This window comes from Balaenoptera ricei, chromosome 1 (genome assembly GCF_028023285.1).
Source record: "Balaenoptera ricei isolate mBalRic1 chromosome 1, mBalRic1.hap2, whole genome shotgun sequence".
Lineage (NCBI taxonomy): Eukaryota > Metazoa > Chordata > Mammalia > Artiodactyla > Balaenopteridae > Balaenoptera > Balaenoptera ricei.
The window spans coordinates 78879484-78892480 of NC_082639.1; the positions used below are offsets into that span (position 1 = coordinate 78879484).

Consider the following 12997-nt stretch of genomic DNA (forward strand, 5'->3'; position numbering starts at 1 on the left):
GTAGGGTGTTAAAGTCCCCTATTATGATTGTGTTACTGTCAGTTTCCCCTTTTATGGCTGTTAGCATTTGCCTTATGTATTGAGGTGCTCCTATGTTTGGTGCATAAATATTTACCATTGTTATATCTTCTTCTTGGATTGATCCCTTGATCATTATGTAGTGTCCTTCTTTGTCTCCTGTATTAGTCTTTATTTTAAAGTCATTTTTTCTGATATAAGAATTGCTACTCCAGCTTTCTTCTGATTTCCATTTGCATGGAATATTTTTTTCCATCCTGTCACTTTCTGTATGTGTCCCTAGGTCTGAAGTGGGTCTCTTGTAGACAGCATATATACTGGTCTTGTTTTTGTATCCATTCAGCCAGTCTGTGTCGTTTGGTTGCAGCATTTAATCCATTTACATTTAAGTAATTATCAGTATGTATGTTCCTATTACCATTTTCTTAATTGTTTTGGGTTTGTTTTTGTATGTCTTTTCCTTCTCTTGTGTTTCCGCTTAGAGAAGTTCCTTTAGCATTTGTTGTAAAGCTGGTTTGGTGGTGCTGAATTCTCTTACCTTTTGCTTGTCTGTAAAGGTTTTAATTTCTCCATCGAATCTGAATGAGATCCTTGCTGGGTAGAGTAATCTTGGTTGTAGGTTTTTCCCTTTCATCACTTTAAATGTGTCCTGCCACTCCCTTCTAGCTTGCAGACTTTCTGCTGAAAGATCAGCTGTTAACCTTATGGTGATTCCCTTGTATGTTATTTGTTGCTTTTCCCTTGCTGCTTTTAATGTTTTTTCTTTGTATTTAATTTGTGATAGTTTGATTAATATGTGTATGTTTCTCCTCATGTTTCTCCTGTATGGGACTGTCTGCACTTCCTGGACTTGTTTGACTATTTCCTTCCCCATATTAGGGGAGTTTTCAACTATAATCTCTTCAAATATTTTCTCGGACCCTTTCTTTTTCTCTTCTTCTTCTGGGACCCCTATAATTCGAATGTTGGTGTATTTAATGTTGTCCCAGAATTCTGAGACTGTCCTCAATTCTTTTCATTCTTTTTTCTTTATTCTGCTCTAGGGTAGGTATTTCCACTGTTTTATCTTCCAGGTCACGTATCTGTTCTTCTGCCTCAGTTATTCTGCTATTGATTCATTCTAGAGAATTTTTAATTTCATTTATTGTGTTGTTCATCATTGTTTGTTTGCTCTTTAGTTCTTCTAGGTCCTTGTTAAACATTTTTTGTATTTTCTCCATTCTATTTCCAAGATTTTGGATCATCTTTACTATCATTATTCTGAATTCTTTTTCAGGTAGACTGCCTATTTCCTCATCATTTGTTTGCTCTGGTGGGTTTTTACCTTGCTCCTTCATCTGCTGCATATTTCTCTGTTTTCTCATTTTGTTTAACTTACTGTGTTTGGGGTCTCCTTTTTGCAGGCTGCAGGTTCGTAGTTTCCATTGTTTTTGGTGTCTGCCCCCAGTGAGTGAGGTTGGTTCAATGGGTTTTGTAGGCTTCCTGTAGAGGGGACTGTTGCCTCTGTTCTGGTGGGTGGGGCTAGATCTTGTCTTTCTGTTGGGCAGGGCCGCATCCAGTGGTGTGTTTTGGGGTGTCTGTGAACTTAGTATGATTTTAGGCAGCCTCTTTGCTAATGGGTGGGGTTGTGCTCCTGTCTTGCTAGTTGATTGGCATGGGGCATCCAACACGGAGCTTGCTGGCAGTTGGATGGAGCTGGGTCTTAATGTTGAGATGGAGATCTCTAGGAGAGCTCTCGCCGATTTATATTATGTGAGGCCTGGAGGTCACTGGCGGTCCAATGTCCTTAACTCAGCTCTCCCACCTCAGAGGCTCAGGCCCGACACCAGGCCAGAGCACCAAGACCCTGTCAGCCACACAGCTCAGAAGAAAAGGGAGAAAAAAAGAATGAAAAAGAGAATAATAATAGATTTTTTAAATTATTAAAATAAAAAATAAATAATAAAAAAAAAGAAGAGAGCAACCAAACCAATAAACAAATCCACCAGTGATAACAAGTGCTAAAAACTATACTAGGATAAACATAAAAATTAGAAACAAATCAGTCTCAGACAGCAAACCCCAAGTCTACAGTTGCTCCCAAAGTCCACCGCTTCAATTTTGAGATGACTCGTTGTCTATTCAGGTATTCCACAGATGCAGGGTACATCAGTTGATTGTGGGGATTTAATCTGCTGCTCCTGAGGCTGCTGGGAGAGATTTCCCTTTCTCTTTTTTGTTCGCACAGCTCCTGGGGTTCAGCTTTGGATTTGGACCCGCCTCTGCATGTAGGTCGCCTGAGGGCATCTGTTCCCGCCCAGTGAGGATGGGGTTAAAGCAGCAGCTGCTTTGGGGGCTCTGGCTCACTCAGGCCGGGGGGAGGGATGGGTACAGAATGCGGGGCAAGCCTGCAGTGGCAGAGGCCAGTGTGACGTTGCACCAGCCTGAGGCGTGCCGTGTGTTCTCCCGGGGAAGTTGTCCCTGGATCACGGGACCCTGACAGTGGCGGGCTGCACAGGCTCCCGGAGGGGAGGTGTGGATAGTGACCTGTGCTCACACAGAGGCTTCTTGGTGGCGCAGCAGCAGACTTAGCGTCTCATGCCCGTCTCTGGGGTCTACGCTGATAGCCATGGATTGCGCCCGTCTCTGGAGCTTGTTTAGGCAGTGCTCTGAATCCCCTCTCCTCGTGCACCCCAAAACAATGGTCTCTTGCCTCTTAGGCAGGTCCAGACTTTTTCCCAGACTCCCTCCCGGCTAGCTGTGGTGCGCTAACCCCTTCACGCTGTGTTTACGCCGCCAACCCCAGTCCTCTCCCTGGGGTCCGACCTCCGAAGCCGCAGCCTCAGCTCCCAGCCCCGCCCACCCTGGCAGGTGAGCAGACAAGCCTCTCGGGCTGGTGAGTGCTGGTCGGCATGGATCCTCTGTGCAGGAATCTCTCCTCTTTGCCCTCCGCACCCCTGTGGCTGTGCTCTCCTCCATGGCTCCAAAGCTTCCCCCCTCCGACACCTGGAGTCTCCACCCGTGAAGGGGTTTCCTAGTGTGTGGAAACCTTTCCTCCTTCACAGCTCCCTCCCACTGGTGCAGGTCCCATCCCTATTCTTTTGTCTCTGTTTTTTCTTTTGCCCTACCCAGGTACGTGGGGAGTTTCTTGCCTTTTGGGAGGTCTGAGGTCTTCTGCCAGCGTTCAGTAGGTGTTCTGTAGGAGTGGTTCCACATGCAGATGTATTTTTGATGTATTGTGGGGAGGAAGGTTATCTCCATGTCTTACTTCTCCACCATCTTGAAGGTCCTCCCTGACGAATGAGTTTTAACATCAAGGCGTTTGAAAAGTTCATTGATATAGTTTTCAGATTCCATATTGCAACTAACCAAGTTAGTCTGATATATTATCAAAAGTTAATATCCCCAATTATATAAAAAGTCTGTTAAGATACTCCTCCCTTTTCTAACTGCATATATATTTGATTCATAAATTTCAATCAAAACAACATATCTCAGCAGATTGAAGAAGCAGATATGAGAATCCAGCTATATTCTATTAAACCAGCTGTTAAAAGAGATTTAGAAAAATGTAAAACAATGCCATTATTCTCATTAATTGTTTTTGTGTTAGAGAATATAGTTATTTTTTATATAACAATTTATGGTAACTTGTAATGTGTTTGTTATTTTTAAGTGAGTTAATATATATTTTTGAAATTTCTTGGTTTTAATTTCTCATGTGGCCGGTATTGGTAGGTATCACCCACCTACATAGTGCTCTTTGAGGTCCTCCTCACTGCATTTTAGAACATGAAGGTATCCTGAGGTCCAAAAGTTTGAGAACACAGCTCTCAATGAAATACACATTGGTATATTTTATTCCTGAAATTGTTCCTTGCTTCAAAGAACAAGCCCAATTCCCTCCAAGATGTACAGGAACTTATCATGAAGGAGACAATAACTAAATCTATCAAAGGATGTAGACGACAGCACAGGTACCATACTTGTTAGTGCTGTCACTGTAGCTGGCTAGGGTCCCCCCCAATCTGATTGGGTGAGCATTGCTCCATGAACAAGCATCTGAATTCACCCATCCATGTAACAGACAGTTGTTCAGGGCCTCTTGTTTTCCAGAGACTGTGGTAAGTGGTAGGATCAAAATAGAACAAGACAGTCGCTTCTAGGCAGAATGTGGAAGTTAAGATGAGTTCGTGCCTGTCTGTGACCGCCACTGGACATCTGTGATGAGAAAACATTTGGGGCCATGAGATTATAATGATCCATTGAGAAGAAAAAGGTCATGAAAGGTCAGGAAAATCAAACTTTGGACTAGTCTGAAATGCTAATAACACTAGGAATAAGTGAAGTTTTTTATTTAGCTTGGGTGACTTGCCTGCAACATATGTTTTGAGAACACACATATGCATAACATGTAGGTTTTCCCCCTTCAAGAAACTTGCAGCCCAGTGGTGGTAACAAAGTGGAGTTAAGAAAGTTGTGTTTGGGGACTTCTCACGGTGGTCCAGTGGGTAGGACTCCGCACTCCCAATGCAGGGGACCCTGGTTCCATCCCTGGTTGGGGAACTAGATCCCGCGTGCATGCTGCAACTAAGAGTTTGCGTGCCACAACTAAGAAGTCCTCATGCCACAACAACGAAGAGCCCGAGTGCCGCAACTAAGACCTGGCGCAGCCAAAAATAAATAAATATTTAAAAAAAGAAAAGGAAAGTTGTGTTTCAGTAAAGTGAGGCAATCATATCAAATGCTGCACAGATGTCAAGTAGGTAGGTCATAGGTAAAAGCAGCACCAAGCGGTTGAATTTTCAACGTTGTGTTAAGGAAGACAAGTTACTGCTTAAGAAAAAGTCAGATAAAGCAGTGAGATGGATTGGAACACATTATAATAGTTTCCAAAGATAAACAGCAGTGAACTCAAAGAAGAGGCTCTGGTTTTCTCTAGGCTGTTTATTGTACAGCCTTTAATTCACTATTAGGGAAGAAAAGATCCAGGAAACAAAAAGGCTTGGGAGAAAGAGCACCAAATGTAGCCTTTCCCTGCCTTTAATCAGACTGAATAACAAGGGCAGGTGTAAAAAGCAAGATTATTGGATCCAGAGATGGCAAAAGGGAGAGAAACTGTCTTTTGGGCCCTCACTGGCCACCCTTATTCCTTGCCATGAGATAAGGAAAGAATATTCCTTCTCTCAGTAGCTGGATGGTTACCTTTAAGTCTTAGATCATAATACAGGCAGTGGGACTGAGCGATAAGAAAGGACAGTGCAGGCTAAGAAAAGGATGCGTCTCTTTTCCGCTTTTCCCAGAGCCTCAGTGCACGCAATTCATTTATCCTCTTAGAGTTAGGTGTTTCCAGAGAAAACTGATTTCTCAGAGGATAAGTTTGAGGTTCACAGTGAAATATAAGGAGTTTAGGAAATAGAGAAAAAAATCAAGTCAAAAGCACAGGAACCAAAAAAAGAGGGAGGGCAAAAAAAAAAAAAAATTGAAGTTCTCCCCAACACCTCCTCCCCACAATGAGATTGTCCCTTTTACAAGAAAAGGACCAGTGGCAAAGTCGTTTGCCTTCCCCAGGGAGCAAGCAAAAGGCTTTACAAATAGTGCTTAGTAAATAATTAATACCAACCAATGCTGAGGATACACTTAAAAAAATAGTTTGAAGCAAAAACCCAAGATGATAAGATAAATAGCAGAAACATTTTAAAGGATGGGCTCCACTCTTTCTGGCATCGTGGTGCTCTGTTTAGGGGAAGGGAGACACCAGGAAATAACGGGCGGCTCTGGTCATGCTCTCTCTGGTCCATGTGGAGCTAAAGGGCACCTGCTGATTAGACAAGAGTTAGTAAAGGTACTTTGCGTTTTCTACATGGGGCTCCTTATTTCCTCAACTGGTGGATTTCTCAGTGACTTGTTAAAACTCTGAGGTGCTGTGACAGCTCCTGGACTGATTCAGACCACTGAATCCGACGAGTTGAAGCAGAATTTCAAATGCTGTTAACAGTGCAGTAGGTTGTGCATAAAGATAAATTAATTCACCAGTAATCTCCCTTTTCTCAGAAACATGATTCCGGTGACGGAGTTCCGGCAGTTCTCTGAGCAGCAGCCTGCCTTCCGGGTTCTGAAGCCATGGTGGGATGTATTTACCGACTACTTGTCCGTGGCCATGCTGATGATTGGTGTGTTCGGATGCACTTTGCAGGTAGGTGCCTGGACTCATGTCAGAACAGAGCCAGGGCAAGACACTAAGCCACTGAAACCTCTTGAAAAAGAGTGTGTGATTTTTAACCATGTGTATATTAGTTGCTCTTCTCTACTTATGTGTGGTGTTTGTAATCATGGCAGGGAGCCTGAAGCCTAATTTCCCAAACTTTCCTAATTAGGTAAATATGGTACTTGTAAGATTTAACTGAGCCCAAAGAGCAGTTGACTATAGTCAAGTAATATTTGATGTCACAAACATCAGATATTCGAAGGGAGTCCTTTATCTTTCAAAGTTGGTTTTATATCCACAGCAAAATGTAGAATATAGCAAAATATAGTATGTATAGCCAGAGTGCCATTTATATTGTTAAAATGGAACGTTTTTCTTTACCTCTTATATTTACCCCTGATAAGATTTTCTGGAAGGACTGACATTTTGATGAGACATTATCTTACCCAATGCTTAGTTCTGAATTAAATTGTAACTGAATCATAATTTGTTCTATATATATACTGTGTATTCATATATTGAATCCAGATTTTTTTGCAAACCTATGTATCAGGTACCATACTTTGAGGACATATATACCTATAAACAGTTCATATCTAGGGGGAAACTAAATAAACAAACAACAGAAAAGGTTATACTGTGCTAGAGGCTTCTGAAAAGCTCTATGCGAGTCCAAAGGAGAGGAACAAGAGAAATGGTTGTATTAAAACTTGAGAACCAGTCAGGAAAAGGGAGCTGGGGATGAAGAAAGTGCCAGGAAGAGAAAGGAAAGCTCCAAGTCATGGATGTGAGAAAGGACATGACGTCTCTAAGAAACAGTCATTAGGACTGACACCCTTTGGGTGTCATCAGCGTGAGAGTTGAAGCCATGCCTGGGAATGGAGTCACCCCAGGAGAATGTGGTTGGCGAGATGATGTCAGGAATAACAGTAAAGAGTGAATGAATGAAAAGGAGGCTCCTCTCAAGAAGGCTGAGGAGGGGCAGCCATAAGGACGGGGGGAAACCAAGAGAGCAGAGGGGCTCAGGTGTGGTCAATGATGGCAGGGGGTTCAACTAACTCATGGGCTAAGGGGAGAAAAGCAGCAACTAGGGCATTAGAAATCTTAGTGTCACTGGTTGGAAAAGTGAATGGGAGTTAAAGGCTTATGGAACTTTCAAGTAGATCATCTGAGAGGAAGAGGAGCCAGGAGAGAGGGAAATAGCTAGAAGTGGTGCAGAGTAGAAATAAAGACCTTTTTAACGTTGATTTTAATAATAGTTATCATCTAGTGCTTCCTACGTGTCAGGCACTCTACTGAACACTTTACACATGTTTTAAATCATTTCATCCTCATGTCAACCCTAGGATATACTATTATTATCCCCATTTATAGATGCAAAACTAAGGCACAGAGAGATTAGAGAAACTTCCAAGGTGAGTAGCAAAACCCTTATTGAAATCCAAGCTGTTTGGCCCCAAAGTCCCTATCCTTAATCCCTAACACCATGCTGCTTTTTATCTGTGGACTGAAAATATCTCGCCCTCCTCCCCCCACCAAAAAAAAAAGGATGCCAATGAAAAACTAGAGTTTGAAAGAGAGAAAGGGCATTAATTCATTCATAAATAAAACAAATAGTTGTTGAAGAATCTATTGTGTGCCAGGCACTGTTCTAGGGGCCAAGCATTATCAGTGCAGGAGGAAAGAAATAAAAGACAAATATCCCAGCCTTGCAGAACTTAAATTCTATGGGGGAAAAAACAAGCAAAATAAGCAAAATCAGTTGGTAAATTATATATGTTAGAAGGTAATAAGGACAATGAAAAAGAAAATAAAGCATACAAGGATGGTAGGAGGTCACAGCAGGTGAGATTAGGAGTTGTGGTTCTCAAATAGGGTGGCCTCACTGGGAGGTGACTTTTGAGGAGGGAACTGAAGTCAGTGTGGGAGCGGGCCTTGCAGATGTCCCGGGAGGAGCCATCCGGACAGAGGGAACAGAAAGAGCAAGAGACACGATGAACAAAGCAGTCACAGGACCCCTCTCCTTCTGCAGGAGAATTTGACATTTGGCTTTCTCAACTTTCTAGCTGAGCTTCCCTGGGAGCCTGATAAAGGTAGAATGTTAACTGTGTTACTAGGCAACATTGCTTATGGCATAAATGGCTGCTGATTGGTCAACTGCATCTGGGCTGGGAGAATGATAAGCGCCTGGTAGGAAGCCATAGATGGGATTTCTGTGATTGTGGTGACACTTGTAACTGGGCATGTCCCTTGATACATGCAAGGTGTATCTATTGAGTTACAAGAGCTATTGGCTCCTTTGGAGCATAAGGCATCGAAGCCAGAGTAAATCCAGAATCTGCCTACAGTGGATCTCTTTTTCTTGCACCTGAGATGATCGTGGAGAAGCTTGGGGAGAGACTAGCTCCTGGGCAGCGGTGTGGGCCACCACACAGGCAGTTGTGAAGATTCCCCCAAAGGGAGAGAGTCCGATGCTGCCTGGCTGACAAGCTGTGACTCCAATCCTCTTTCTTTCCAATGATTCTGGTACCAAATGAGGTTTATGATAATACTATAAGTTTGAATGTTGAAATGATCCTAGGAAGACCCCTGGTGATGTCACAGGCCTGAAGCAGGGGTATTCCTCGCGTGTTGAGGGAAAAGCCAGGTGGCCAGTGGGCTACAGCAGAGTGAGGAGAAGAGTGATAGAAGAATGAGTCCTGAGAGGTAACAGCTGCCGGATCATGTAGGGCCTGGAGGCCACTGTAAAGGTTTCGTCCTTGCTCTGACGAAGGTGGGACATGTTTGGAGGGTTGGCGTTATCCGACTTAGGTTTTGACAAGACCACTCTAGGTGTTGAGAATACAGTACGGTGGGCAAGAGCGGAGGCAGGGAGATTACTGAGAAGGCTAGTGCACTAATCCAGGGAAGACATGAATCAGATGTCTTGGACCAGGACTGAAGCCGTGGATCTGGATATATTTTGAAGGAAAAACATTAAGACTTGCTAGAAGATTGAACTGAGCGTGAGTGATATGTATGAGAGAAAAAGAGAAATCAAGAATGACTCTAAGATTTTCAGGCCCGAGCCACTTGGAAAAAGTTTGTTTTTGAGCATGTTAAGTTTGAAATATGTTAGATATCCAAGTGGAGAAGTAAGCAGTTGGATATAAGACCCGGTAGTTCAGGGTAAGAGAAGAATGGTCATCTTCAGGAGGAAGGATGTGATGGATCCAGGATCCAGGTGGGATTATCCTTGATTTGCGTGGAGGGGGTACCTTCCACAAGGATAGTAATGATGGCTACAGATGCATTTTATTGCAGGAGAGGAGAGGCACAGTAAGATGGGAGTGTGTGCCTTGTAGCTTCTGTGAAATAGTAAGTGACACATCTGCTGAGAGATTGTGAGGTAAGGGAGGTAGCAGGATGTGACAACAAGGTAGGTAGTGGAGAGGGGCGAATTTTGGAATGGCAAGTTTGGGAAATAGCAGAGGGAGGTGACATAGATCTGCAGGAGGACTCTCCGTCTGTCTTTATTACTGTGCCACGCACAGCACCAGCACTGCCACAGGACCTGCTTATGAGCAAGCACAGGAGTCGTTTCTCCTTTTTTTTTTTGTAATTTTTTATTTTATATTGGAGTATGGAGTCGTTTCTCTTGTTTAATTATTCCATAACAGGATGAAATGCAGAAAAGAGAAACCACACAGAGCATCTATAAGAACTAGTAGCTAACTTGGAACAAAATAAATGAAAATGGTAGTGTGGACCTATGAAAATGTCTATGATGAACATCATTTAGGGATGTGGCCACAGTGAGTTCAGAAGGGGATTCAAGGACAACTTAAGCATCTCTTCCTGAGCCCTGGTCAGAACCGTCTTCCCGGAGCACAGCTCCCGTCACGTCTCTCTGCTGCACAGAAGCATCCCACTGATCACCCTGCCCAGCTCGCTCAGTACCTGCCCCTCAGATGGGTGACCTAATCCGGACCCTTCACACACAGGCCTGTTCTATCCTTACAGCCCTTAAGAAGAATATGGACGCCAGTTGACTGGGTACAGGAAGTGTAGTCTGAGATGTCAAGATTCTAAAAAATGTGAAATACCCCAAAGGAAGATTCCATCAGAATATGAAGGTTACCAGGCTCAGAATTCATATGGGGTGGACCATTTGTTCAACAAACATCCCTAAGCACCCGAGATACGTCAGGCATTAGGTGGGGTGCTCGAAACACTGAAAGAGAAATACAGTACAGCCCCTGCCCTCAGACTGCTAATAGTCTACAGACTGTACAAATACAGAAGCAATGCCATTTGGTGTGTAAGCGCCTTTATGGTGGTAGATTTCAAGAGCATTAAATATGATGTCATCTCAGCTACTGGAAGTTAGGGACTTGAGGAGGTGAATTTGAGCTAATTCTCAAAGAATGAGTATACAAAGCCAAACTATACATTTTAAAAAAGAGGAATGGAAGAAAAAATCAGCATAAGCAATAGACTTAGTGTGATCATTTCACAAAGCCCTCGTTATGGGTCCTCATGGCATTTTCGGGGGCATCCTGCACTGGGTGGGGCATTCCCACAGAATCCAGGATGCTAATAGCACTCGCATTGAGTGACACTGGTAAGGAACCTGTGCTCCCTGTGTGTAGAATCCTTATGTACTTTATCTAGCTCCCAGAAGGACCCTTGGGGAGTAGATTAGTCCCATCTTTCAGGTGAGAATTCTCATCTGAAAGGTTAGGTAATGCCCCAAAGCCAAGAGGGATGCAGTGAGGGTTCAGATCTCAGGTCAGTTCTCCAGCATGTGGCTTTCACCCCTGTGCACCCTGCTATGGGATATTATGGAATCATTGCAATTGCACAGATCCTGTGGCCAAGTTTTGGCTTGTAAAACAGGATTTTAAATATAAAAACAAGTGCAAAATGACTAAAAGAGAAAATAGAAAGTTATAAAAAGAATTGATTTTCTAAATTACAGCTTAGATTCTCTACAAGATTATTCACTATACACCTGCTATTAAAAAAAAAAAAACTTCCAACCTATAGTGAATATTAAAGAGACAAGAAATAAGATATAAATTACTAAAGAAAGTAAAACCACCCAGTATTCATATTACGAATGAAAGTAATGTTTCCAAGGGGGAGAATTTAATCTCTTATTTTAGCGCTCCTATGATAATCCTCTGAACTTGGTTTAATGACTGATAGCTTCATAAGCAAAAGGGTCTCTGTGAAGCTCAAAATCCTTTCCCATTTCCAAGGTGATCTTACAATAATCAAAATATGTTTTTATGCCTTGATTTTCCTTTTGTGAAATGAAAGTGCAGTCATTCTGATCTTACTTACAAAACAAGTTAACGCTTGGGGTTTGAAAACACGACAAAGCAAAATCTAAGTAGGGTTAGAAGAGCACTCTGGTGGTAAAATAGGAATCCAATAGCTTTTTGACTATTTTATGAATGGCTTCTTCCAATGGCAAACAATATTTCATTATCTCTTTATTCCTAAAATATTGTGTGCATATAGGTTTAACACTATGTAGCTTTAAAGATACTGGGGGAAGGAGGAAGTTATCAGCTATCAATGGGGTGTTGATTCTTTCTTGCCCTGATGTAAAAGGATTAAAATCAACACTTGTGGGCTTCCCTAGTAGTGCAGTGGTTAAGAATCTGCCTGCCAATTCAGGGGACACGGGTTTGAGCCCTGGTCCGGGAAGATCCCACATGCCGCGGAACAACTAAGCCCGTGCGCCACAACTACTGAGCCTCTGCTCTGGAGCCTGCAAGCCACAGCTGCTGAGCCCATGTGCCACAGCTACTGAAGCCCACGTGCCTGGAGCCCATGCTCCGCAACAAGAGAAGCCACCGCAATGAGAAGCCTGTGCGCCGCAGCAAAGAGTAGCCCCTGCTCGCTACAACTAGAGAAAGCCTGTGAGCAGCAACGAAGACCCGATGCAGCCAAAAATAAACAAATAAATAAATTTATTAAAAAAAAAAATCAACACTTGTCTTACTCATCTGACAAATATTTATTCATTTCTGAGCAAGTAGCTATTTTCAAGGCTGCCATGGAATAAGAGCATGCATAAAGAGCATTCCTTAGATTACATCAGAAAGAAACAAAGAAACAAATATAAACTCATTGTAAACCAGGAGAGTGTATGTATCCTATTTCTGTACAGTCACAGACCCTCAAGGACCCATAGCATAAACACCCAACCTTGTGCTGTAAATAAACAACATTATTCAGATACTCAAAACACTCAATAAAATAGACGAAATCCTGAAAGGTCAACACGTTGCTTCCTGGAAAAATAAGATTGCTTTAGATCTCTGCTCCGTGACTCCAGGTTATCTTATTATGACCGAATCCAAACCAGCCCATCGTCAGGCCATTACCAAATATAGAGTTAACAGTTAGAAACCAGAAACAGGAACTGGAAGACAAGCCCCCTGGAAACCCTAGGGGACTGCTCTGTGACTGCTACGCAGGAAAGACATTTCCTGCTTTCTGAATTAGGGGGGGAAAAAAGCCAAGAGAATGATTTCAATGACTTGAAACCACCTACCAAAAAAAAAAAATCCTTGTGTACTAAGCCAATCACCAGGAGCAAACTGGCCAGCAGGCTCATACTGGAGAAGAGTCTGGAACATCTGAGCTGGTTGGTTGGAGTTAATCCCCGCTTTTATTTTTGGTACATACTCAACTGCTTCTCTGATTTAGAACCATCAGCATCAGCGCCATGGCACATGGCCTTCAGCTGATAATGCTCACAGGCAGTTCACTGGAAAGCACAGGTGGTAAAAATTA

At 42.9% G+C, this 12997-nt stretch overlaps 1 protein-coding gene across 2 annotated transcripts in view; it reads left to right on the forward strand.

The window, feature by feature from the left end:
* The window catches only part of LRRC8C (leucine rich repeat containing 8 VRAC subunit C), a 93201-nt gene that overhangs the window by 58129 nt on the left and 22075 nt on the right, over positions 1-12997 (forward strand). For both annotated transcript variants that reach the window (XM_059899984.1, XM_059899993.1), the window contains one exon: positions 6052-6193. In XM_059899984.1, the coding sequence (XP_059755967.1) occupies positions 6052-6193 (142 nt within the window). The remainder of the gene's footprint in view (positions 1-6051; positions 6194-12997) is intronic.